This window comes from Aethalodelphis obliquidens, unplaced genomic scaffold (genome assembly GCF_003676395.1).
Source record: "Aethalodelphis obliquidens isolate GAN/ISIS:26980383/991018 unplaced genomic scaffold, ASM367639v1 scaffold17, whole genome shotgun sequence".
Lineage (NCBI taxonomy): Eukaryota > Metazoa > Chordata > Mammalia > Artiodactyla > Delphinidae > Aethalodelphis > Aethalodelphis obliquidens.
Window position 1 is genome coordinate 21,955,637 of NW_020837961.1, and position 27,847 is coordinate 21,983,483.

At 38.8% G+C, this 27,847-nt stretch overlaps 1 protein-coding gene across 3 annotated transcripts in view; it reads right to left on the bottom strand.

Annotated features, from left to right (window-relative positions):
• Positions 1 to 27,847, bottom strand: part of INPP4B (inositol polyphosphate-4-phosphatase type II B) — a 493,426-nt gene that overhangs the window by 233,273 nt on the left and 232,306 nt on the right. For all 3 annotated transcript variants that reach the window (XM_027117065.1, XM_027117067.1, XM_027117064.1), the window contains exons 7-8: positions 19,207 to 19,257; positions 9,365 to 9,444 (exon numbers count right to left, since the gene is read on the bottom strand). In XM_027117065.1, coding sequence (XP_026972866.1) covers positions 9,365 to 9,444; positions 19,207 to 19,257 — 131 coding nt within the window. The remainder of the gene's footprint in view (positions 1 to 9,364; positions 9,445 to 19,206; positions 19,258 to 27,847) is intronic.

Here is a 27,847-nt window from a genome sequence, read left to right on the forward strand (position 1 = left end):
GGAGAAACAGGGCTGGGTAACTGCATGTGGATAGGGGCAGAATGTGCACAGGTGCAGGGTGTGTGTATAGGATGAGGGTTCATTTGGATGAAGACCACAGGCCTGTCTGCAGAGGTGTCTGTTCAAGAAAATGCTCATGGTGGGGAAAAGTGGATGAATACATATAGAGAGTGTCTCATACATTTCTCTGGAAAATACTTGGTTGTTTACATTGTTCAAAATCAGCACTTTCTCAGCTATGCAGCTGCTTTTCTTGGAACACAGTGTCTGTCTGATAAGCTGTTAAAGAAAGCTTTCCAAAAAGAAAGCTTCTTGGGTTCAAATTAGTTAGGGAAAAGCTGTAGGCGACATTGCCTCTGAGAGTCCTAGAAGGACTTGAGGACTTAATGAAGGCTCTGAGAAATCCTACAGTAAGGTCACCCTCTTCACTTTTTTGAATATAACATTTTCAAACTTACTGCACATAAACGACTTCACTCGAAGAACACATACTAATAACTGAAGGGATACCAGTGTTCCAAATAACATTCTTCGGAAAAAGCTGATATAAATGTGTCCAGAGCAGCAGAAATACAGGGTGATAATGATGAAAGCGACTTTGGTAAATATGGGCAAATCCTTTACAAAATTTTCAGGTCAAATATAATTCCTTGCAGGCCTAATCATTCCTGCAATTATCTTCAAAGCTAAATTAGCTCTCAAACTTCTTAAGCAGGTAGGTCTGTGTACGGATATTAATTTTATGTGATCTGCATTTTAAAAGAGGGAAGAGCTCAGGCTTTTCTCTACAAATTGAGGAGCTACTGAAGTGTACTCTAAGTACGCGTTGTCTCTTCAGTGACTGAAAACTCTAACTTGCAGTCTGACAAATATGACATATTTTGAATAATGCAAACTAAGGAAGTGCTAATCGGTTTCCATGGTCATACCTCCCGCCCCATGAAAATGGATTAGGAACTTAAAGAAAAATGCAGACTATACCACTGTAGAGCCATTTAAATTATAAATGAAAGACAGTCTAGTTGGATGAAATGGGGAATAATAATACTGATGAGGATGATAATTTTAAAAATAGGTGACGAGCATGATGGGCACACGCTTTGCATCAGGTACTGTTTCAGATGGGTTGGGTACCATTTGTCTAATTCTCACCTGGGAACAACAAAAACAACATCAAAACACCTAAGGCTAGAGAAGCTAATCAATAAAAGGAAAAAAAAAATTACAGCCAACATTTATTGAGCACTTACTATGTGTCAGGAACTGTTATAAACATTTCACGTTAGTAATTCATGTGAGCTGAGGCTGTGAGATGGGCACCACTGTCATCCCCTTTTCACAGATAAGAAAACTGAGTCTCAGAGTAATCAATCATCCTGCTGGATAATAAAAAAAGCCAGGATTTGGGCTCAGGCATGTCTCTAAATCCCATACACTTTTTATTTCTCTACTGTCCTAAGCCCATGATATTTGTATACTTTGCATTCTCTGATTTTATAATAAATTAATGTCATTTTAGTAGTTATTACAAAGTGGCTCATGTTACAGCCTTTTGATAATTTTAGACAGCCTTCTTCCTAAATGACAATGACACAGTTATATATAAGAACAGAATCAGTTTTAGAAGCAAATAGCCCTACTTCTGCTTTTGATGTTTCCCTTCCTCTTCCCAGACCAGTCCTGAGAAACATCACTTGAACTTATTTCTGTAGACAGTTTATTAAAGATTCGGCAACAACATGTATCTGTAAACCCTAAAAGCAATTGACACTCTGTGTCACTTTTATGAATATCTGTCCTGATTTCAATGCTATATTGCTAAAATTTCAAGTCAAAGCAAATTTGAGATTTTTCCCAACTGTATCAGAAGGCAGCCTGTTTCAACCAAACAAATACTTTCCCTATGTCTCTTGCTGGTATCTGCCATTTTATAAGAAGCCAAATCTGGTGTCAGTGTGATTAAAGCCAGAACTTGGGTTTCAAGGAAGCATCCGTTCGTCAGATGATAAAAATGTTATGTCCAGATCAAAGGTTAAATCAACCTCTCTGCCATTGCCCAATTTAGAGAATTGTGGATGTCACATTTTAAGAAAGACCTACAACAAACTAAGCAAACTAAGAAAAACATTAAGTGATGGGTGAAGGAATTAGTAAGTTTAATGCAAGAAGCAATCTTTATAGAGTGTTTTTCTCTAATGCATGGAACTTTACTGCATTTATTAATTGCCCAGAATCACCCTGGGAGGGAGGTCATTACTATTTCCACTAACAGATGTTAGAGAATAGATAACATGCCTGGGGTGACACAGCTGGGACTTGAACCCGAATCTGGTAGGAAAGTCTGGTGCTCTTTCTACATTACATTCCTTGCTGAGTAAAAAAGGAGAGAAGATTTAAAGTTGGGCAAAAAAGCTGCTTTCAAATGCTATCAGAGAAAAGGTATGAGACTTATTCTACTTAACACTATGAAGGAGAGCTGGGAATGTGGCAAGAAGATAAAGTCTGGGATAAAATAGGAACACTTTTCTAACACTGACCTGTCGGAAAATGGGAAAGACATATGGCCTCCTAAGTTTGATTTCCAGGTCACTAAAGGGGTCCAGGAAGAAGCTAAAGTGTCAAGATCTCTTCTGGTCTGTAAACTTATTTAATCCTAAAATTCTAAACAAAATATATATTCTCTAAGAACCCTTCTTCTCTTCTAATTTCCATCCTGTCCCAGCTGTGTGACCTTAGAAAGCTATACTGCTACTCCGCAGTTAGCTTATAAAACAAGAATAATATCACCTTCCAGGCAAGGGTATTAGAAGATTCAGTAAGGTAAGACATTTGAAACACTTAATCCATCATAAACCTCAAATAGTGTTAGTTACCTCTTCCTATGTGTCTATGAGGTCCGAGTCAGTGTCAGTATCAGAGAAGCTGTCCTGGAGGAGCTTCCTGTCTTCGTTTTGAATTATGCCAAAAGCACGGTGAATAGAGCATTCCAGAGATTCAAGGCTTTCCCCATATGTGTGCATCTGGATCAAGCATGAGCGTGCATTTGCCATTGACGTGCGTGTTTTCTTGCTGTTCACTCCCAAAGGAAAAGAATGCAGTGTTCTTTTTCATCGCTTTCAGCGGTTAGGATGGGCATTTTTAGAAAATTCTAGGCAAAAGCATCAAGTAGCTTTTACATGACATCCTTATCCTCGAACTTTTCCACGAATGCGTTTAATAAAGTTTAATACTACTCTGTTTTATAATTAATCACTGATATGCTATTTTCTCTTAAAGCAGGCTTTTTGGCCACCAGTCAATGTCTACCGCCCTTATGTAATACAGAAAATGTTTTAGACGTGTATAAAACTTAGTGTGGTGGAACCAGCAGAACTCTCTGCTGTAATCCTACTTTCTGATACCTAGAAAAACTAACTGGAAGCGACTTTTAAAGGAGAATAAAACATATTCAAAACATATTCAAGATGCTTGGATGTGATTTTTTAAAAGCATCTCTGAAGTCCAAGTAAATATAAGAAAATACGTTGTCGTCACACATACAATTTTAAAGACAGTATCTAGTGCTTAAAGTAAGCATTATTTGCGTGCAGGAAAAGAGTTATGGTAGGAAACGAAAAAACAAAGTTTAATTCCATTTCAAATGAAAAATAAATTTATCAGTTAAAACTGTATTGTCAATCTACGGCCAAGTTCGGTCTCAGGTTACCGTGGGGATTCACATGCACTCGAGCATTCCAGGAACAAACATTCTGACCCACTGCCCTATGGCCTGCAGAACGGGCCTTGGCTCCCAACCTGCGAAATGTTAGTGACAATTGCATTTTTTTTATCGCTCTGAGTATGCTGGTGTAGAAAACTGTGTGTCAGAGCCTAAGGAACCTCTCCTTAATATTGCTCCCAGCTCTTAAATTAAGAACGTGCCTTTGGGAGATTCAGTTAAAAATATGCAGGAATTTTTTTTTTTGTTGTTGTTGTTGTTCTTCTGTTTTTACAAATAAAATGGAAGTGCGTGTTTGTGCCTCTGTGTGTGTGTGTGTGTGTGTGTGTGTGTGTGTGTGTGTGTGTAAGGAGGTTAAATTAAGCAAAACGCCAAAAAACAAAATCAAACAAAACTTAAGACTCCATAGTTCGGATCTTACCTTCTCTAAACACACACATTTGACAATAATGGAAAATAAATAATCAGGTTTGGGAGAAAGCAAAATAATTGTAAACGAATATAAATGTACAGACATACCTATCCATACACTCCATGAGGCATTTGCATGAATATGTACACGTATAAAATGTTACATAAAATAGGAAAAATTTAAAAACAGTAGAAATTCATTGTTTGTTTCTTTCAGAGCCCCTCCCATACATCTGTATATTATAAAACATAACGTCATATGTCTGTCTAGGATCATCGGAGTCTTATGCTGTACGTTTCACGACAGCACTACTGTAAATGTGGCAGAAGTAACAAACAAAAAAGAAACATAAATTCTCTTTTTATGGATAAATTCTTATACATCTGCATTCAAGAAAATTTGGTCACATCCACTATTATAAAATTATAATAAATGCTTGCTTAATTTGGGGGGGATTACACGTGGAAGGTTACAAAAGAAACAACAGAGCAGTTGCTAAGATGAGCTGAATGTTTCTGTGGCAAGGCAATGTGACCTATACTGAAATAAATGTGAATTCTAAGTAAGGTTTTCAGCCTTTCAAGCAAATCACAATCTATCACTCACTATTACTCTGAAAGTTACTTGTCTCAGATATACTCTAATGCTTAGACTGCATTATAGTCACTAATTTAGGTGGATTCCACTCGGGAATAAATGGTACCAGGTTCATATTTAGCATCCATAAAAATATAAGTCATCATCATGAATCAAAATCTCAACAAATAATTATTGAACCTCTCTACTATGTCACAGGCATATAAAATTGAATTTTAAGATTAAAACATTAATAAAAAGTAACTGAGGCCCCTAAAACTCTCCAAAAGATAGAATATAAAATGGAGAAGAAAGCAAAGATGCTATGAGACCATTAGCTTCCTATCAGGCAGCACAATAAAAGCAGAAGCAGCTCTGGAGTCAGACTCAACTGAATTCTAATCCTACTTGTACAGTTAGTACCTGCGGAATCTTAGACAAGTTGCTATAAAACTGGGATGATAAAGCTGCAGGGATTAAATGATATAGTGCAGGAGAAGCACCCAACATATCCCTTGCATGCTAGTAGATGATCAATAAATAACAAGATTTTTCATTAACAGTGTTATTAGTAATATCAACTGCAAGATGTTAACCCTGTTACTATTTTAAAAATTGGGTAAAGAACCTATTACTATAGTTAGCATATGAAAAATTCACGATAAATGCTCGTTGAATGAACAGTCACTGAATGAAGCCCGAACTGTGTGGAGACAGGCAACAAAGGTCAGATAAGGTCAAAGCACCTCTATCTGTCTCAGTTCTTCTGAGAAGGATTTCCTAAGAAAGAATTTTTATCCCTGCCTCTTTTTCTGCCTTTGCGATTGTTTGACTACTTTAAGAGCAACGTAATTTTTCCCCTGATCTCTAGCGCCATTGCCAGAGAAAGATATGCTTCTCCATTCTGTAATTAAATAAGACAGTATTATGATGTTCTAAATTTCTGCTTGTTATGATTCCAAGAGACTCAGGTCAGGTTGGTAGAACAAATAATTGTTAGGTGCTTGGACAGTAAACCAGGCTCAGGGCCATGGTTCTGGGGTGAGAATAGATTCCCCAGGTTCCCCTTAGTCTCCATTCCCTCTTAATCTAGCAGGCTGGTTCTCACTTTCTGCCATCATGGCTAACATTCCTGAGTTCTCCATGGCCATTAACACTCATTAGGTCTTCATTTGCTATAAATCCAGGCACTGTGGTGAACTCAATGTGGAAGACACCTTGAACGAGTGGTCCTGGACCTCCGTCCTTGCTTTGTTCTGCCATTACCAAGTCACGTGACACAGGACATGTTTTAACTAGATCTCGGTTTTCCCTTTGGTCAATGCGGACAAAAAGTGAGTCATTAAGAGCACAGGATTTGTAGTCAGAAACGTGTGGCTTCACGCCTTGGCTTTCTTATGTTAAGAGCATTGTAACTTTGCGCAAATTACTTAAATGCTTTCTACACCTCAGTTCCTTAGTTTATAAAATGACAAAAGGAATAACATCATACGCTGATAAGGGTCAATGAAACAACATCTCTAACATACTTATCAGAGCATAAAACACATAGTGTCTCATAGTATCTTCCCCCTCCACCTCCTCCTCCTTCTCTTCTCATTAGTATTACTATTATTGTAATATTAACCAGTGTCTTCCATGTCTGCAATTGTAATCCGCTATACAAGAACCTTAGCTTGTTTACAGTACAGTATGGAAGTCAGGAATAGATAGTAATGAGCTAGAAAACGAAACAGAAAGTATGATTCAGATCTAAAGGAAGTCAGAGTAGACAGGAACTACCAAATGTAAACTAGAAAAACAAAGCAGATGTCATATAAAGGTACCAGGGTTAATATTAAATAAAGACACCGATTGGGATACTAGAACGCTTAGACAGAAATTTAGTGGCTATGCATTTAAATGAAAATAAGTTACATGAGTGGGAACCACTTTCTGTATTGGAGGCATTCTCCCCAATACATGCAAACAAATTTTAGCCTACAATTTCAAAAATGCACGGTACCATATTTCATGCAATTTGAGTCTAAGTCTATAAATAAGACACACACTTCTTGTCCTTTTAAGTTTTTTGTGGAAAATAAAAATTCAACTCAAACTCAAAAATTCCAGTTCACAGCACATAGGACAGGCCACATTAAACTATGGTATTCCATGAAACTAGTTTGAGAGTTTGAAATCTGACTTACCTGATAAGAATAAGGGACAGTGAACACAAACAAAACCAGACTCACGATCCAAGAACGGTGCCGACAAATACGCCCTTACCCTTATTTCTGTGAATTTGTTTTACAGAAATCTGAGAATTCTACTCTTTAAAAATTATGACCCGAATGTAAAAGGAATAAAAGTCAGATAATGTCAGTGCAAAGGAATAGTAAAAACAAAACTAATAACCAAAAAAATGCTTCTTATCCCTGATCTAACGTTTTTCCGATTCAGTACCTCAGAGGTTGCCAAGTCATTGGAGAGAAGATAAATTACAACAGATGGAAAAACACGAAGCATCAGAAATCAGCAGGTTACGATAAGTCTATAATGTGTCTTGTTCATAGGGGGAGAAATCTACAAATTTGGCAAAGCGCAAAAAGGGAAAAAAATATTAACCTCGCCATTTCAAAGTTGGCTTTCAAAAATTATTTCTTCTAGAAAATGCAATGCTTTGTTGCTAAATTTGGTCTCCTTTTAGACAATCAAAATCAAATAAATAAGAATCAGGAGTATTCAAATCAAAAGTGGAAATGTGTCTTGATTTCCTCTAAATCTGGAACTGTTATATTCCTTTTTCCTTCTAAGTGTAGTACTCTAAACTAGCTCTTTCTGTTCCTATCCTTCCTCTAATTGTGTGTGTTCACATATTTTCATTGCACTAAGGATTTCTGGGTCCCTGATATCTGTTTCAAAGCCAGTGTCTAAATGTTGTGCAGAGGGCTGCGGACGTTAATGACAGTTATGATACAATCAATACTGCAGTTTGTGATCAGCAAGGTGAGGAATAAAATACCATGCACCTTATATAGAAAACACGTGACCTGCTGGCGGTTCTCAGCAAGCTCAATGTCTGACATCTTATATCATGAATCCAGGGGCACTTGGGTCAAATCTAACTGCCATGCTAGATGGGTAACAGGTATCTTCTAGGATACCAGTGACAGTGGCAGATAGACATTTTAGCTGGCACTTACACACTTCCAACAGAAAATAAACACAGCAAAATTTTATTGGGAATAACACCACAAAACTATAAAGATTTTTAAATGCCGTCCCAAATAAAATGCAACAACAAAAAATGTTACAGCCGAAAGGAAGCCAAAAAGAAGATGACAGCCTCAGTAGAACCCTTCAACACTTATTTTTCTGCATGAACATGTGTTACTTTAAATTATTTTATACCATCTCTTAAGTCAAAATGCTAAACTGTAAGGATCAGGAAAAAATCAGACAGGAGACAGCCAGCAGTACAGATTCCACCATAAACCATGACATCTACACTGAAATAAATTGGTTATAATGGGTCCTTAGGGGCTGGGCAGAGGGAAAACAAACTTGACACATTGTCTGTTCCCTGACAATGGTCTCTACATTGCATCAAAAGAAGAGCATCTTAAGATTTACAAACAATGTTCTCTACAATTTTTATACTCATTTATACTATATAAATATTGTAAGGCAGTGTTCTCCATGTATACATAATTTTAAAGTTATTATATGGTTAGAAAATAACATACTAGTTTTCTAATTTATAATGAAGTTAAAAAGAAATGATTAATCTATTTAATACTCTTCTTAGTATGAAAACACAGCGCAGTTCCTAAAGATTGTTGTGTCATCTGTATCAAAACAGATTGTACTCATACTCAAAAGCATCTCTGATCTGCTGTCTGTTGCAATGAGTCTGTTTTAACTTATACTTTATTTTTTTAACTTACACTTTATATTTAATAGTATAGCAGCAAAATAAACTTTAAAAAAAGAATAATCAGCCTACCCTTTATTATCATAAATCTGCAAGTTGCCTCTCACAAACATATTTCAAACCTAGAAACTCACTTGACTTAAAAAGTAACATTTTGATAAGTAACAGAAATATTATTTAGTAACATGCCCATCATTTCTATTTACTTTCTTACTTTCAAAGAATTTTATCACCTTATTTTTTGAAGTTTCATTTCAAGTTTCATCACTTTATTTTTTATTTTATATTGAAGTACAGTTGCTTACAATATTATATTGGCTTCAGGTGTACAATACAGTGATTTGATATTTTTATAGATTATGCACCATACAAAGCTATTATATTATTATTGGCTATATTCCCCTGCTGTATATTACATCCCTGTGACTTATATAACTGGTAGTTTGTACTGCTTAATCTCCTTCACCTTTTTGTCCATTCCCCACCCCCAACCCTCTGGCCACCACAAGTTTGTTAATAATGTCATTTTTTTCCCCTACAAGAGCTGACAACTTTTGACCATGTGAAACACAGACTTGAATATGAACCTGAATAATTGCTGTTTCCCTGTAACTTGTTGCAGAGGAGAACGTAAGCTGTTTGAGAGTTGACATCCAAACACCTGCAAGAATTGTGACTTTCAAACCCAACCAGCCTTCAATAAATATCACAGGCTGTTAAATTTAACAGCATTGAGACCCACCTCAGGCTCAGGGTCAGCACTTGCTCCTTGGACTTCAGTAGATCTCCGACTTTAAAACTGGCATAGCCCAGAAAGCTTCGCTGAAAATAAGAAAGAATGGTTTCCATTAACTTCTGAGGTTCTCAGAATTTTGTGTCACAGCAATCACACAAAACTAGTCTTCAGAGGAGTGAAATGTTAAATCTATTAGCCTGACAAATATTTCACTGACAGAAATACAACCATCAGTAATAGATGTCCACTTCATGGGGCGAGGTTGAGGGATGCAAATGCATCCTTCTCATTAAAAACAGAGATGAATAGCCAGGAAAATAACAAAATGTCTAACACAGAAGCCAGGACTTTTCCATGAACACATTTTCTCCCCACATGAAAACTGAGATAAAAGAAAAGATGACAGACGTTTAATATTTACCAATGCCGTCCTTGTTCTTATTAGAATTCCTCAAGTCATGGGCAGCAACAACTTTGTATTCCAGATATGAGCAAATCTGTTAGTTGGAGCTATTTTTATGTGGGATTCTGTGCAAGTTATAAATAGAAATGCTACATTGCTCCCCCATCACAGCAATGTTTAAAAGTATTTGTTTCCTTTGTTATTTCTACACTAGCATGGGACAATTTCACTCCAACACACAAAAAAGAATGGTACTTATTCAATTACATTTTCTAAAATTGCTTTTTTAACCTATCATACAGGGTGTTGACTATCTATGAATATATCTATCTTCTACACTCTCTGACTCATAATATAAAGAATAAAACACTAAATTGGTTTTTCTTTTCCAGGATAAAAATCTTTCATCTCTTTTTAATATTCCTGGCTGCTTGTGATTTAAAAGTCACAATATTATGGTATACCATAAATAAGATTTCTCATTCTCCTTTCAAGGTCAAGATGTAAACACGAAAATATCAGTATCAAACCCGTATTATTACCTATACCATTGCTGCCTAACACACTGTAATACTTTACAAGAAGTCTACACTACATCTTCCAGAACATGCTCTCTTCATAGGTCTGTTGCCAGCCTGCCCTAGAATGAGATGCTGGACTTAAGTCAACTGGCTCTTTTCAGAGGAAAGTGCGCAGTGATTCCATACATAAGAGGCTGCACCTACACAAAGTGATCCTTGAGCATAGAGAAGACAAGCTTCAGGTCAGAATTTTTCTCCTTCTTTTCAAAGTTCTAACTTAGAAGAACTGGTTCAAAAATCGTAAAGGCAAACATTTGAAATACAACTCGGTTGTAAGTTGGAGATGCCTATATGTTAGTAATGATAAAACCTAATTAATTCACTTGAAACTCGAAGAAGTGGTTTAGATACCAAGTCGCCAAATTGGGGATCACAGAAGACTAAATTATTAGGTGAAGAATGTTATGTGAAAACAGGAGATTTGTGGAAACAAGCTGTGATGACATGAATGCTGAGAGTGAATCAAGGCAGAGAAGAATTCCAAGAGCTGTATGAACAAAGCCAAAATTTAGGGTGACTTTTCAGTAAGCGGTAGAGAGTGTCTAGGAGAGACCCAGCTGAACAAAAGCCCTTATGCCCCCTCAGCAGACAACCTACTAGGACGTCCCTGTATAAAAGGGCTCCCCTTCTCCACACTGCTCGTCTCCATTCCTTATCCTGTTGTATTTTTTCTATTGTCACTTAAATATTATGTATTTCATTGCTTATTCTGTCCTCCCCTCAAAATAAGAATTGAGATTTGAAGATCCATGACGAGCTTTGTTTTCTGGCAACCTCCCACTGCCTAACACACATGAGGTGTGTGATAAATAGTGACTGACAATAAATGAATGAATGAATGGCATAGACACTAGCTTTCAAGTAATTTATACTATGAGATATAAAAGAAATACTCCTTCTGCAGATATTTATAAACCATTATAATTCACTGACCTGTGGGAAATTAAAACAATTTTTTAGCTTGCGGATTGTATAACGTGGTAGTGAATTTCACTTTAGCATTTTGTATTTTAAAGAGACGTCTTGCTTATTTCTCTTTCACCGGTAATTAGGGTTATTAATTTAAATTCTACCCCTCACTCATTATCCTCACTTGAAGAAAATGCTCAACCCATTTGACCCATTGTGACCAGAAATGTCACGATGCCCCCAAATTTCAAGTTATTTCTTCTCCTTGCCTTTTGAGATTTCTGAAGGAAGGGATGGTTTTAGAATTAAGAAAACAAACTGCACATGCCATGAATGTTAGTGTGGTCTTTTCAGCAATAGAAGCAGCAGATGTCCCAGACGGGAATGTAGCAACGAGAGACAGGTGGAGGGGCTATTTTCAGACATGCGCCCCAGACACACCAGCAGGCACAGCTGCAAGTAGTCTGTGACCACAAGTCATTGAATGTCTCTCCTGCCTACCAGGCCGGGAGCTCCTGTGGAAGCAGGACCTTGGCTCGTCCATCTTCTAGCTCAGCCCGTTGTCCGGAACAGAGAGGCTGCATGCTACGCCCACTGCTGCACTGTGAGTTTGCAGTGTGCCAAAATGGATGCCTGTGAGTCAACCTTTTCCATCACAACTGTCAGCCACGTGCTTAATCTCAAAGGATATTATCCTTTGAGAGAGAGCTTACAGAAATCATACAATCCGTTATAAATCAACTTAGGTAATGGCATTATGAAAGGGTGTCAAACCAGAGGAAGTGTTATTTGTTCTAAAAATATTTTTAAAATTTATTCTAAAAATAACTGTACATGAGGACTACATGTCACATAAAATGCATTTAATAAAATCCCTCAGTTTAAAGACATTGCCTAATTGTTTCACATTGCAATACCGAACAATGGACTTGCCTATACTCTTACTTTCTAGCAGGTTTTTATGTGTTTGCTTCGCCTCACTATAAATAAAACTAGGACCCTCCACACCCCTGAAAGTGGAAAACACATCATTCATTTACATGAATATTCACTGGACTCCTGGTCAAAGAATGAATTAGAGAGAAAACAGTCTTCTCTATTATGAAACCTGAATCCCATGGAGGGAAAACGGCACACAATGCTAATGCAAAAGAATAACTTAATATAGAGTTATTTTATCTTTACTGTCACTTTAATCATAATCATAGAATTTAAGAAAATTATTTCAAAAAATCTGTTTATATTCCAAATATAACTCAGGGAACAATGTTTTCATCTCTCCTTCAGTACTGTTTCTAAAATTCTCATCTTCAAGGTTTTAAACTGGGAGATCCAATATCAGGGGAAAATTTAAAAACAAAGAAAAAAAAATTAAAGTGTCACTAGAGTTGGAGCTCTGAAGTGTAGTTCTAAATCCATGATTATGTCCAAAAATGGAAATCTGGGCAATTAAATCACTTCTCCCAGCCCCCAGGCTGGCTGTCCACTGACGGGCACTGTCAACCTCCGTTTGTCTGTCTTCTCTCTCACAAATCTGGGACTTGGACAAGTTACTCCACCATACTAGGCCTTAGTTTCTGGATGAAAATGTTGCATAGGATAACTGTATCTTTCTCATTGTTATTGTTATAAGAAATAAAGTAATCCAGGCAAAGCACTTAGTACATTGCTGGGAAAATAGGAAGCACTGCATAAATATTAGCTTGCATAGTACTTAAGGAAAATATGCCCAGAAGTCAGATGACTTAAATATAAGTCCACTTCAAATACTTTTTGGAAAAGGCCGAGTATTTTTAAAAAAAAGTCTATGAGAAATTCCTATTATAAAAAAGAAAAATGTATGTTTAAAAATAAAAGTTAGATTCAGGGAAATATAAACTAGAATAAATTCTAGTGAAAAAAAAAGATACGAAAGTTATGTGGTCCTTTATAGTTCTTAGTGTTGAGCACACGTTACCTATAATTCCTTATAGCTCAAATTTTTATTAGATCATGTGGAATGTTTATCAGAGGCCAAGAAATGTCTGAATGAAATCAACAAACATTAAGACTTATTAAGACATGGCCAGTCTGTAGATGAAGAGACAGGAACCCATGGGAGTTAACTGGCTTACACCTGGTCACAGAACTAGTTAATGTGCAGAAGCCAAGTTAGAATCCGGGTTTCTCGCTCTTCAGTCCAGAATTCTTTCATCCCCCTCACGCTGTGCCTCATTTCCAGGACAGGTGGCAATTCCCTTTCCTTCTGACAGGCTCTCTGCCTGCACTCTGTGCGGCTCTGACCTTTCTTGCCTGCTCATGACAATGCAACACTCACCATTATCATTCTGGTGCAGGCACCCAAAGCAGATGATCATTAAATTGCTAGATGCACGATTTCAATCACTCACCTGGCTGGAGAGTGATATCAAGCAGGGTGGAGAATGCAGAGCACCTGTCTCAATCCCTGGCTCTGCTCTACGGGGAGCGTACAAATAAACCGTTCATCCTGCGTGCCCTGGTGGGGACTCAGCGCAAGTCACAGACATCCAGAATGCTCAGCAGGGTTGCATACCTGCCTGAAGCAGGTCCTCCATGGTCATGTTCCCCTGGTACTACACAAGGATCCAGAGGAAGTGCTCCTCCATACACAGACCTCCATCACCTATGTTCATCTCACAAAGCCTTTATTCAAAGTTTAGGTTTCCTTTATACTACAACTTTCATGGATCTCCCAACTTTTTCCAAGTACTGTCCAGAGCTGCATTACCCAGCATATGCACTAGTTTGTGGCTACTGTGAGTTGAGTTGTGTTCTAAGTGTAAACACAAATCAGATTTATAAGATGTGATATGAAAAACGGAGTGTGAAATATATCATTACTGATTTCTGAATTGATTACATTTTGAAATGATAATATTTTACATATATTGAGTTAAATAAAATATTACAACTAATTTCACCTGTTTTCTTGTTACTCTTTTAAAAGCATGGGCTGCTAGAAAATTTTAAATTACATATGTGGCATGCATTAAATTTCTAGTAGACAGTGTTGTTTTTTTATTTTTAATTTTTATTGGAGCATAGTTGCTTTACAATGTTAGTTTCTGCCATACAGCAAAGTGAATCAGTCATACGTACACATGTATCCCCTCTTTTTTAGATTTCCTTTCAATTTAGGTCACCACAGAGCACTGAGTAGAGTTCCCTGTTCTATACAGTAGGTTCTCATGAGTTATCTATTTTATACATAGTAGTGTACATATGTCAATCCAACTTTCCCAATTCATCCTCCCTCCCCCCTTGGTATCCATAAGTTTGTTCTCTACATCTGTGTCTCTATTTCTGCTTTGCAAATAAGTTCATCTGTACCATTTTTCTAGATTCCACATATAAGCGATATTATACAATATTTGTTTTTCTCTTTTTGACTTACTTCACTCTGTATGACAGTCTCTAGAAGACAGTGCTGGTTTCTGAGGGTAAATGAAGATATCCATAATACTCTGACATATTCTCATAAAACTATATACTGGAACTGTGGTGTAGGTTTTAAAAGGTCTTTGAAAACCAGAAGTTTATATGGTGAGGCAGGCTGATACACAGCATCTCCTGCACATAACTTACAGGATGGGCCCTTTTTCATACTTTTGTACAGGTACTGTTTCTTCACCCTCTACCCTAACAGACATGGTTGTGTGGTTTCCCACTCTATAGGAAGGGACAGAGGGTACATGAACTACATGCGCTGAAAAAATACATGACAAAGAAAAAAGAACTGAGAGAATATCTATTACAACTTGATGAACAGTCCAAAGAACACATTAAAATGCAATTTAGGGCAAAGTCATATATTATAAAATTACATCTTTACTATGAATACACCTCACAAGGTCTCAGAGCACAGACTGGTATCTGCTTGACTAAGTCATCACCAAAGGTGTGGTTTCATCTAATAGATGCTGCTGAAGAATGCAAAGAAATGTATAGAACATATTTGAAAGATTTATAATAAAAAATTTTAGCTGATTTTTTAAATTGGAGTACTTAGTGGCTGGAGTCCACGGCACATTGTAATGGCAGAGCCATTACCTGCTCTATGTTCTTGGCCAAGAACTTAAATTCTCAAGAATTTTTTTCAGTGTCCAAAAAAATATTTTGGAGGAGTGATGAGATGTATATTAATCAGCGGTACTTCACAGCTGCTCAAGGCGTGACAATTTTTCTCTATCCAGAATATCACGTGCTCTGAGGGTGTTAGAAAAGCCAAGGCATGCTGACTTGTTCTTATTTAGACTCATTCTTATCATGCTTGAGATTTAGTTGGGTAATATAATTACCATTTAATTGATTTCTGATGTGTCATAAAATGTACTCGATTCTTACCATGTTCTTGCAATTATTTTTAGACACCCCCTCCCTTTTTATTCTGGTGCTTCTAAAAAAATATAAGATGGCTGGCAAACCAAAATCATGGTATGCTTCCTAATGCATTCAATACATATATCATGATTTGCTAATTTCCGGGCACAGAGCTAGGGCTATTAAAGTAAACAAAATACACATGATCTCTGCAAACAAAATATACATGATCTTTGCAATCAAAATAAACTAGTCTTTTGTTAAACAAAATACTAGTTTAACATCTAGTAGGAGAGTGGAGACATTACTAATAAATAATACCCATTCTGCCCAAGTTGCATTCCTAATAGCATCTTGATTTTGTTTAAATGGGAATTGTATCCCGATTCCCTTCTACCCAGGGACTCTGATCGTCTCAGTGATTATGTAAGTGGTGGGACAGTTGGCCCTCTGTACCCTGGGGTGCAGAACCACTGATATAAAACCCGCAGATATGCAAAGCCAACTGTAAGGGACTTGAGCAGCCATGCATTTTTGGTATCCGAGGAGGATCCTGGAACCAGTCTCCTGAGGATATTGAGGAATGACTGTATACCAATTGAGTTTTCCTTTCCAGAATTGAAGGAACAGGATGAGTTGCTCAGAACCTTTTCAATTTGGAATGTGATACCTGGAGGTGTAATGGTCAGACTGTACAACACTTTAAGAAAGGAGAAGCAGGACAATGGACAGAGACTGGTTGCTTTAAGTCCTTTTGAGTAGCTGGAGACTTGGGCAATTTCCCCATGACTTTTCTTAACATGAGAAGAACAAGTCTGTTACCTACTCTTCATCCAGTTACTTGCTTCTGAATGCATTCCTAACTGATACAATAGGCATGTCAGAGAATGCCCATTGAGAAGTTTCTTTTGGTCCAGGAATTATAGATGAGTCTTTGTCAAGGATGAGGACACAAGATAACAAATGTTCCACATGATAAGTTCAGAAAACGTCATCACAGTGCCTAAAAGGAGCCAGTTTAGAGAAACTAGTCTATTAGTAACCACAACACAGCCAGTTCATATAAAGGTAGTGCTGGAAGAGAGAGGTCAGAACTTGGGGAGGATACAATTTAGGAAATGAAGCAGATCTCTCTCTTCATTACCCTCAGGAAAACATCTTGATCTCCAAGGCCAAAACCAAAGTCATGGGAGTATGGACCCAAAACATGACTTATGAAGCTTGAAGGTGTCCAAACCATCTCTACCTCTGCTGTGTTGGGAACCGGGGATTGTGTCTCCTTTGGGAATCATTGATTATCTAGTACCCGATGCTGCTGGGGCTCATAGAGACGGTCAGAAGAGACATGGTTCAGCCAGAACCAGATCCCCCACGATGGGAAAGTATACAATGGGAAGGGGCCTCCAAGGCCTCCAGAAATACCTATATTTGTGCTCACAGGAGAGCCAGCATTTCACTCTGCCACAAAGAGAACTCAGGCAGCATTATGCTGAGAAGCATCAAAACCAGCATAAAGGGCACCACACCTCATGGTGGGCAAGCACACAAGGAACCTCTCCCCTTTCCTTTCTCCTGAGTGACTGAGCAATGAGAGGAGGAAAGGGGAGAATGTGTGAGGATGGACCATTCCCCCTCCCCCCAACACAAGCTGCTAGAAGCGCAGAGTTGTCTACAGCCTGTAGCAGGAAATGGTGGAGGAGAGGGTGGAAGAGAATAATTTAAAATCAGAGAAGAGACTCAATTTTTAAAATGAATAAGATGCATTCCATTCCAAGAACTCGAATGAGAGAAAAAATAGGGGGGAAATTCATACAATTAGGCCAAGATGTCATTAAAATCTCAAGCAAGGAGGATTTAACACAGAGAAATTGTGGGAGTGAGCAGTTGGAGGAAAATAATTAAACCAGCTCATCTTTCTTGAACCTCAAAAAGTAAATGGGAATTTTTTTAAAAAAATGATTAACTTATTAAGAGTTATAGATTTCATTCTTTTTTTTTTTGCCATTTGCAGCAACATGGATGGACTTGGAGGGCATTATGCTAAGTGAAATAAGTCAGACAAAGAAAGACAAATACTGTATGGTACCACTTAACATGTGAAATGTAAAAACACAACAAACTAGTGAATAAATAAAATAAGAAGCAGACCCACAGATACAGTGAACAAACTAGTGGTTATCAGTGGGGAGAGGGAAGGGGGAGGAGCAAAATAGGGGTGGGGGAAAAGGGTTATTATGGGATTATATGAAATCATGTGTGTGAAACATTTGAAAATTGTAAAGCACTATAGATTTTTTTTTTTAATTTAAAAAAAGAGTTACAAATTTCAGAAGGCCTTACATTATATGAAGGAACTGTAAAGGGTGTGAGGACGGCTTGCACTGGCGGTTCTAGTTTGAAGGAGGACGTCTGAGTGGTCGTAGGCAAAAGGCCTGTGACCCGAGTCCTGAGCTGGGAGAGAGCACCACTGGGCAGCCAGGCAAGGAGACTGCATGTGTCCTGCAGGGAGAGAGGCCTGAGGCTGGGAGGACTCGCTGGTTCCTTGGGAGAAACTCTAGCAGCCCAGGTAGTCTTGGCACCAAGATTGGCGGTGGAAGTGAGAGCAGCACAAGAGGCTGAAGGGACTGGCAGGAAACAAAGCATGAAGATTCATTTAAGTCAAAGAGAGTTATTCAGCCTGTTCCAGGAAGAAACTAGAAGGCTGCGTTCGGCATGAGAGAGCACGAAGTACCCTTTTCCTTCCCCTACGCTGAGAGATGCAGAGGTGGCTGACTCACTTCTCAGCCAATGCAAGGCACGCTTTCTGGAGGGTCCCCTTGGCCGGTTGGGATGGCAGCTGTTGCCAATGAGGAAATGAATGCTACCTAGCACAGGGCTCCCCACACCCACCGGAAGAAGGTTGCCAACTGCCTGTAGGATTTCAGGGAATTTCAAATAGGCCTTTCAGTTGGCAGGGCCTCTTAGACTCAACTTACTTCTGGGCTTTTTCCACCTTTCTGAATGCAGGATCCCAGGGACCAGCCTGCTGGGCTATTCTTCAGGAGCCTCCATTGCCTACTGTAAATTTGTCCAAGCAAAATGACCTGTTACTCTCTTGCTCTCCCAACTTGTAAAAGCTTGAGATGCAATGGCTCAGATGCAGCAGGAAAACCTCAGCTGGGTTTTCCAGCACTGGGCTGCACTTCGGTGGCATCTTCTGTTTCAACCCGCCCTACAGTGTTGAAGCGGCTGGACGCAGAAAACATCCCAGTCCCACGGCTAGTCAGCCCTCTGCGTCCTTGCGGAAGCGGTCGAGCTCACACCTGCAATTTCCCAGCCTCCTGTTGGTCCTGGAATGTTGGCTCCGACTCACATCTCAGTTACCTGCAGGGCAATTTCTAGACTCATCTCTAGCCAGCTGAACTAAATAAGAATTCACTTGAGGATGATTTTCAGGAGACAAGGAATGAAGTCCATGCAATTCCACAAATATGTGACCGTGTCTCCTTGCAGGTCACACTCTATCAATTTAACTCAATTTTATTTGTCAGCTAGAAGGCAGGAGGCCAGAGAAGACCCAAATGATTAGCTTAGAAATGATGTGTGTGCCTTTTGGAAACAAAAGAAACACTTACCCCAACCTCTGGCGGGGGATCCTTATGTTCAGGGAGGACACTTGTTCTAACCTGAGGAGAAAAACAAACATTTTCTGTATGACTTTGGAGTAGAAACCAGTGCAGAAGCTTCACACAGGTGCTGTTTGCATTTTCCCTCATCTGGCGTCAATTCAGACTCTGTGGTTAATCATTACTGAAGGTACCTGTGTATGACATCCACTGTGGGCAACAACGATGCTATCTTTTTATAGTTCCTGAATTTCCTGAGGTTCTTAAGTAGACAGAGCTCATCCCATCACTCCTTGTCAAATACAGAGATATCTGGGCTTTAGGTGAATCACTTTTAATCTCCTTGAAAAGCAAAGCTCATTCAACATTCCAGGGAAAGGACAGAGTTGGCATAGAGAATGTCATTCCATGAATGCTTATAAATATTTATTCTCTTTTAGGATATCTCTCTCTCTTGAGAATTCTGGGCCAAACTGTGATATACCATCATCTAGATTCCTTTGAAAACTAATTCTTGATTGTGGGAGAGGATAATAGTGTAAAATAGTCATTTGGGGAAGCTTTTCATATGTTTAAAAAGCATTCCTGGTGAAAAATCAACTCCTTAGATGATAAGTAGACATATTTCTTCTAGTGGGTGGTGATCCTCAGCCCTGGCTGTAGGTTAGAATTACCTGGAGACCTTTCAAACTACCTGTGCTCTTTCCTGTCCACGGATATTGACCCTAATGTACAGTTACGAGTCTATGATTCTCTATTTAAGAAAAAAGATGTTTCCGATAAAAAGAAGTCACAATTATCTTTCTCACTTACGAAAAAGCTAGTAAAAGCAGGAAGAAAACATAAAACCTAAACCTAGTATATCTAAATTTGAAGTAAGGATGAGATAAACAAGTTAAATGAATACACAGCAACATACAAGAACACTGTGTTTAACTGGAGAGCAGAGGGCTGCGGGGAGGGATAGGAGAGAGGAACCCAGGAACATATAATGGATCAACATTTTAGGGAGTCATTTTAACAAAATCCCTTTGGAGGTGCAGCAAGGGCAATCATACTTCTTTGTTTCTTTATGACAGATCCAGCATTATCACTTGTACAATTTGTCAGTCATTATGACTCAAAACTGTTCACCATTATTTTGTCACACAAAATAATGACAGGAGAGACCCCCACAGAACATTTACAGAACATGTTCAGCTCAGGATTTCATGACAGAGAGCTCACTGTTTAAGAGCATTTCCAGGTTGGTAGCTGCATTAACGTTCTTTGGTCCCGAATGTTCAGAGGTACCCTTCAGTCTCATTATCTGGCCTCAAAGGATGAGGAAGCTTGGAAACTATATATTAATATATAGCATGCTGTAATGGACCATATAGTGTGTGTGTGTGTACACACATAGACTATATAAATACAGTGTGTGTGTGTGTGTGTGTGTATAGACTATATACATAGCATGTGTAACATACACACACTATACACATATATACATATGTATACTAGAATAAATTATATACAGAGTGAATAAATTATATACAGAGTGAATAAATATTCACATACATGCAACTCATACACACACATATATATGTGTATATTTATACATCATTTTAAGAAAATATTTGATATCCAAATAACATTACCCTAAAGGATATATAAATACAGTATATGGATATATACATGTATAGACTATATACATAGTGTGTGTATATACACACACACTATATACATATATACATATATATATATCAGAATGAACTACATATATAGGGAATATTCACATACATGCAACTAATACACACATGTATATATGTGTATATTTATATATCACCTTAAGAAAATATTTGACATCCAAATAATATCATCCAAAGGGATATATAAATACAGTATGTGTGTGCGCATATATATACATATATATTTATATGGACTATACACATAGTGTGTGCATATACATAACACTATATACATATATATACCAGAATGAACTATATATACAGTGAATAAATATTCACATACATGCAACTCATACACTAATATATATGGGTATATTTATATATCATTTTAAGAAAATATTTGACATCCAAATAACACCATCCAAAGGGATATGCTTGAATTTAGAAATAAAGTGAAAGAAGTCCGAAACTGTTAAACATATGTAGGACTGCATATAGTGTGTGTGTGTGTGTGTGTGTGCGTGCGTGTGTGTGTGTGTAGACAATGCAATCTAATGTTGGACAAAGGTAGAATAATAGTGACAATTCCTGCAACACCGTCATTAAACTCCTAAATTTAAATTGATTTTATCAGTATAACATTTATTTCTTAAATGTTAAATAAATATGAATAAACTATATAGAAAAAAAGATTTTTAACACAAAAGTGTATACTATGAAAAAGTCTAAAGATATTCACAGACTGGTTTGCCATATCCAGTGTGTGCGTGTGTTCGTGTGTGAAGGAGAGAGAGAATGAATTTCACTTTACATAATAAAAGTATTTTTGAAACGTACATGTACATCACATTTTATTAAATCAGGGCATGTTTAAATCACTAGCAGAGATCTTGATTTAGAGGAACTGAAGGACAAAATTATAAATCAATTTTAAATTGTATAAAGTCAAATTTTTATAGGAAATGTTTGATTAAGTCAGCATGTATGTACAGTTCTAAAACCTTTATATTTAAGGTCAGAACTACTTATGTTCAGCATATAGGTTACATATCGATGATGCTTTTCTTGCGTTATCGTACAACCCTCTTCACAGTGAACACAAACTAGGCGGCACACACTGGGTTTGCCGGTGAATAAGGTCCCATTCCTTCTCTTCAGGACTTCAGAGTCTGGTGGGCAGGACAAATGTATAAATAATCCAGGACAATGCTGTCAATTCTATAATGGAAATGTGAGCATTTTCCTGTCTGCATTCAGAGTGAAGAGTAACTAGTTCAGCCTGTAAGTGTCAGGAAAGGCTTCACAAAAGAGGTGGTCTGGGTTTTGAACAATGCGTAAGAGTTTTAGGTAAAGAAGGATGCGACAAACTAAGCAAGGCGTTATGTATCAGGCATGCAGCATGGAGTCATAAAAGCCCATCTGTGTTTGGAAAAGAGTGAGTAGTCTGATGATGCTATAACATGGGGGCCTCTAGGGATGTGACAAAAGCCGACTGTGTTTGGGGAGAGAGGCTGGGGGCCATTTGTTGTAGAGATCCATCTGTCATGTTATAGAATCGGAGCTGTATGCAATTTCTAGGAAATCTAGCAAGGTGTTCAAGTAGAGGAGTGACATGATCGGAGCCCCTTGAATCATCCCAACTCTGCCCAGACTCACATCGGAAGAATTATTTAACCTCTTTACGCCAGTTGCCCTTTGCCCTTACGTCCGCTATCTTTAACATGGGGTTAATAAGAGACGCCACAAGTTGTCACGAGTATGACATCTTTTCAGCACTTAGAACAGTACTTAACACCGAGAGGGAAGGAGGGAGGAAGTGAGAGAGAAAGGGAAGGAGGAAGAGAAGAAGTGAGGGGGGGAGGGGAAACAAGAAAGAAGACAAAAGAGAGAGGGAAGAGATGACAGAGGAAAGATGGGAGGAAGCAGAGAGACAGGGAGACAGGATCAGAGGGAGGAATATGTCACTGAAAAAAAAAAAAAAAACATAAATAAACCCTGGACAGATTTAGCTGAGACCTCTTGGTGAGAAAGGGATGAAGCAATGGCTGTTACTGTAGCATCTGGAATATTCCAGTTCATCGGCAATGTCATGCCTCCTGAGATTTACTGGCCTTCCTTAGACATTCATTTTCCCTTTTTTGGTCTTATTAGCAGTTCTTCTCCCTGTTTTTCTTCACCGTACCCCTCCCTGTCTCCTGTCCCTTCCTGGAAGATAAGAATGTCTGCCTGACTACATATTTAGAGTTCTAGAACATCCTTTTGTCTGAATTTTTATGATATCAAATAAAGCAAGAAAGATCAATTACTAGAAGAGGTCATGTAGAAAATTGTATATTCCATCTTGAATATTTCTTAAGGTTCCTGTAAAACAAATTCATTTCCTTCTCTATCAACTTCATAAGCTCAACATTCTATGCACTAAATTTACCCTGAAAAAAAAAAAAAGAAACAACCAAAGGAAAATCAGGTAGCATAGTGCGAGTGACACTCTTTCATCAAATCCTTATAGATGAGATCATAAACTTTGTTTCCAAGCAAGAGGCTACTTGGGCTCCCACTGCAGTGGCTGAACACAGCACTCCAGCCCATGGGGGACAACTTATTAAAAGAGTCGCCCTTGCTACAAAGAGGCTGGGCACAGCTACCCTGAGCCAGGGAGGAGGGTGATTACTGCACTTTTCATAGGTGAGTGGTGCTAGGATACCGTTGGGTAACCAGATCCACAGGGAGGCCGTGCTGCCATGATGCTCTGCAGCAGGTTGTCCAGGCCTGGACCTCACTGGTAGGTGAGGAAGGAGCAACCTTCCCCTGGAAGGCGGAATGGAAGATGTTGGCAATAGTGGAGGAATACCTCCGGGCAGGGAGAAAGCCCAGGTTCTTTCCTCAGACTACTGTCATATCTGATAAGATCTCTGATAATGAATGTGTCATTGAAACACATCCCTTTTTTCTCATAAATGCATTACTCTTATTCTTTCTGTATCTCGAATTAAAATATATAATATCATCACATTTACTTGTTCCACTTGGAATGAGATATAGAATTGCCTTAATACTCAAACACATGGAAATCTGACTGCAACAGAAATGTTTAGCCCTCTTGCACAATATGAATTTTTGGAGAGGAAGCTGCTCAGTCAGGATTATATTTCCTAGGATGCCTCGTATTGACAGATAACCATGTAACTAGTTCCTATCAATAAAATATAAGTGATGTTTGCCGCATCTAAACTGGATTTTTCAGAAGTGGATCTAGAATGCCCTCTCCGTTGTCTCTTTAGGTGACTGCAGAGCTGCACCTGGTCCCAGAATGACGACATAAAAGAAAGCCATCCACCATCCATCACTACCGGTATTAGGCTATCAAATGATTGGTTAGCTTTCTAGTGCTGTGTAAAAAATAACAACAAACTTAGCTGTTTAAAACAACATTCACTTATTAGTTCACAGTCTGTATGTCAGAGGTCCAGGCCTGGTATGGCCGGGCTCTCCCACCCAGTCCTACATGCAAGGCTCAAATCAAGGTGGCAGCTGGCCGCAACCTCATCTGAAAACTTGTCTAGGGAAAGGTCAGCTGCCAGCTCCCGCAGGCTGTTAGCAGAACTCAGTTCCTTGCAGCTCTAGCACTGAGGTCCCTGTTATCTTGACGGCTGTCAGCTGGACGCTGCTATAAACTGTTGGAGGTGACCCTCATTCCTTGCCGTGTGGCCTCCTCCATCTTCAAATCCAGCAATAAAGAATCTCGTTTGCATCAAACCTTCTTGCACTTCAGATCTTCAGATTATGTAAAACATATACATGGGGTGGTACCTTGGGGCCATCTTAGAAGTCTGTCCACCACAATGATAAGAGCTAAACGTCCATTGTGCTGAGACACTGAATTTTGATGTTTACATTTGTTTCAGTGGCCAGCATAACTCAGACCTCCCATTGGTTGTAAATGAAATTTTGAATTCAGTTTATGGCTATGAAGAAATGAAGCAAAATAGGTCATATTAAATCCTAATTCAGTATTCTAATGTCAACAAACATGCATTAACTACTTATTATGACCCAGCCACTATTATAAACACTGGCAATCTCAGAGATTAAGAAGACATCGTATTCCTATAGACAATACTAATAACATGGCTAAGAGTCAAAATATGCAATAATAATTGTTAAGCATTTTCAATTGTCTAAAACCTATCAGCCACTCAGATATTGATTTTCCAACTGTGGATGGGGAAAATGATCTATGCACAAATGCCAACAATTTAGACCACAGAATATTAGAGATGGAAGGGGTCTTAGAGCTAACCTAGAAAAACTACCTACGCAATGTGAAATTTTTATCTGAAATATGCCTGAGCAGTACATTTAAAATTTCTCCTTGAACATGTTTAGTCTCTAATTTACTATCTCACTAATTAGTACGGTAGAGATAGTGTTACAAACTCACATACCCAAAGGCTCCAAGCAGGTTAAATTAATGAAAGAAGTGAACTGGGTGTGAGAGACAATAGGGATTGTAGAAGACTCTGGCAAAGTAGAAATCACATGCCCAGTCTATAAGGAGCAGCAACTATCTAGCTTCAGATGATAAAAAATTCCCAAGAAAAAGTTATTCAACTATCAACTGTGGGTAAATCCTACTTCCTTTGCAGGTGGGCTGTGACCAGCATTTACTTACTTTTACCAGAAATGGGCCTGGTAAATGAGGTGGGTAGTCAAAGCAGGTCCAGTACTATTTTACTAAAAATAAATAAACAAATAAAAGTGCTACCCTAAAACAGTTGTTCTTAATCTTGACAACACATTGGAATCATCCGGCATAATTTTAATGCCAATTTCCAGGCCACATTCTAGAATAATTACATCAGAATCTCTGAGGGAAGGGTCTGTTCCAGCATCAGTGTTTTTCAATGCTCACTCCCCACTTGATTCCAATGTGTAGCCAAAGTCCAGAACTACTGATCTAAAATAAATGAGCTTTTTTGGGTGTGAGCCTCACAAATTCCAAATCCTATACAAGTTCACAAAAAGGCACTGTGCGATGGTCAAGTGATAGAATAAGTCTTCCTTTGGAAAAGATTTTTTTTTAAAGTTAACAGAATGTCAGAGCTGGAAGTGATCTTAAACGTTATTTATTGGGCAATTTTTCGTAAACTCCAGTGTACACACTTATCACCTACTGGTCTGTAAGCTGGTCAGGAGGATGGTCTGAGGACTGTCCCCTAGAAGCTTGTTATAGAAATGCAGAATCTCAGGTTCATTCCAGACATACTGAATCAGAGTCTTCATTTCATCAAGGTTCCCATGTAATTCATACGCATGTTTATGGTCTGGTCTAGAGTACTTACGAGTGAAACAGGTCACAGAGGAGAATGGTAGATATTCATTTGCACCTAAACACGCTTAAATAAGTAATGGGATTTATTCTTCTGGTTATGAAGGTAATTAGTCACTTTTTAAATGTCAATCATCTGTAGAGCTCCAGATAATATTTTCTTTCAGACATGTCTTTCCTTTGTTATGCTTTGTTACATCATGTTATGGGGAAGGGGTTGCTCTTGTCATCAAGTCAGGGATTGATTTGGGCCAGAGCTAGTCTGGAATTCTAGTAAGACTCGGTGTTGTAGGCTGAATCTCCACTTTCCCAACCTGTCTACCCCCAATCCCACGCTCCCTCTACCCCCAATCCCAAGCTTCCCCAGTCCCAAATTCTTATGTTGAAGCCCTCAGCATCAGTACCTCAGAATGTGACTATCATTGGAGACAGGGTGATTAAGTTAAAATGAGGCCACTAGGATGGGGCACTCATGCAATAGGACCTGTAACTTGACGAGAAGAGGACGCCAACACAAAGGGATAACCATGTGAAGAGGCAGCAGGAGGGTGGCCATCTGCAAGCCAAGGAGAGAAGCTTCAGAAGACCTCATCCCTGCCAACACCTTGATCTTGGACTTCCAGAGTCCAGAAATGTGAGAAAATAAATTTCTGTTGTTGAAGCCGCTCAGTCTGTGGCACTTTTTCATAGCAGCCTTAGCAAACTAAGCCACTCAGTCTACCTGTGTTGTAGGGTACGGCCTTCCGTAACTTTCAGCTGACAGCCTAACTGGTCTTTGCTCCTCAGTCCTTGAAAGGATGCTGGAGATCCTTAGATGTCTCAGTGTACCGCTTTTGTACTGGGCCTCAGCTTCAACATCCGGCAAGTGTCTTTAGAGACAGACCAGCTGTGAGTTTGAGTCCCTTCTGTTCTCTAAGTTTGTCATTTCAGCTACACATGAAAACCAGAATCTCTGCTGGGTTCTGGGCCTGGCAGCTGCCACCTTGTATTGGCAAAGACAGATGCTCAGACTTCTAGATACAGAGAGAATCCGTAATCGCCCCCAGGTGAGAGATGGCTTTTTAGTCCCTCATTGTCAATTCAACACTCCCTCTAGGGCTGTGGCTCATGCCTGGTTTTGGTTCCTTTCCCTGGTTTCCTAAACACTGTGAAACCGTGGGAGGTTTCACTCTGCTTTATATAAGCTTTTGGCCTGGTTCTTTCGCCTCCTGTCAAGGTCAGGATTCAGCGATTCTCTTCTGAGAAAAAGTGCCCATTGATTTGAGGTCCCTGAAGTCTCAGTTTCTCAGTCCATCCAACACAACGGCTGAAAGCTCTGCTACTTTCTCCTCTTCTAAGGAGCAGCAGCCCCGTGTCCAGGCAAATGCCTGTTCTTCAACCTACTCTCAGAATCACCAAATGCCCGAAGAGGAAAAATCCACAGCCTCCTGATAGCTCCACTCTGAAACGTCCTCCTTTCTCTGGAATTTTAGTTTCGCATGTTGTTATTACTGTCACAGCTTGATGATGTTTTCAAACGTGATTTTTATAACACATTCGGCTTGTTTCTAGGTGGCGTCAGAGCGAGCATTGTTTGTTTCAACTGCCACATCCTACCCAAACTAACCTTTGTAATATCTGAAAGTTATCGCGAAGCTAAGGGATCTTCCAA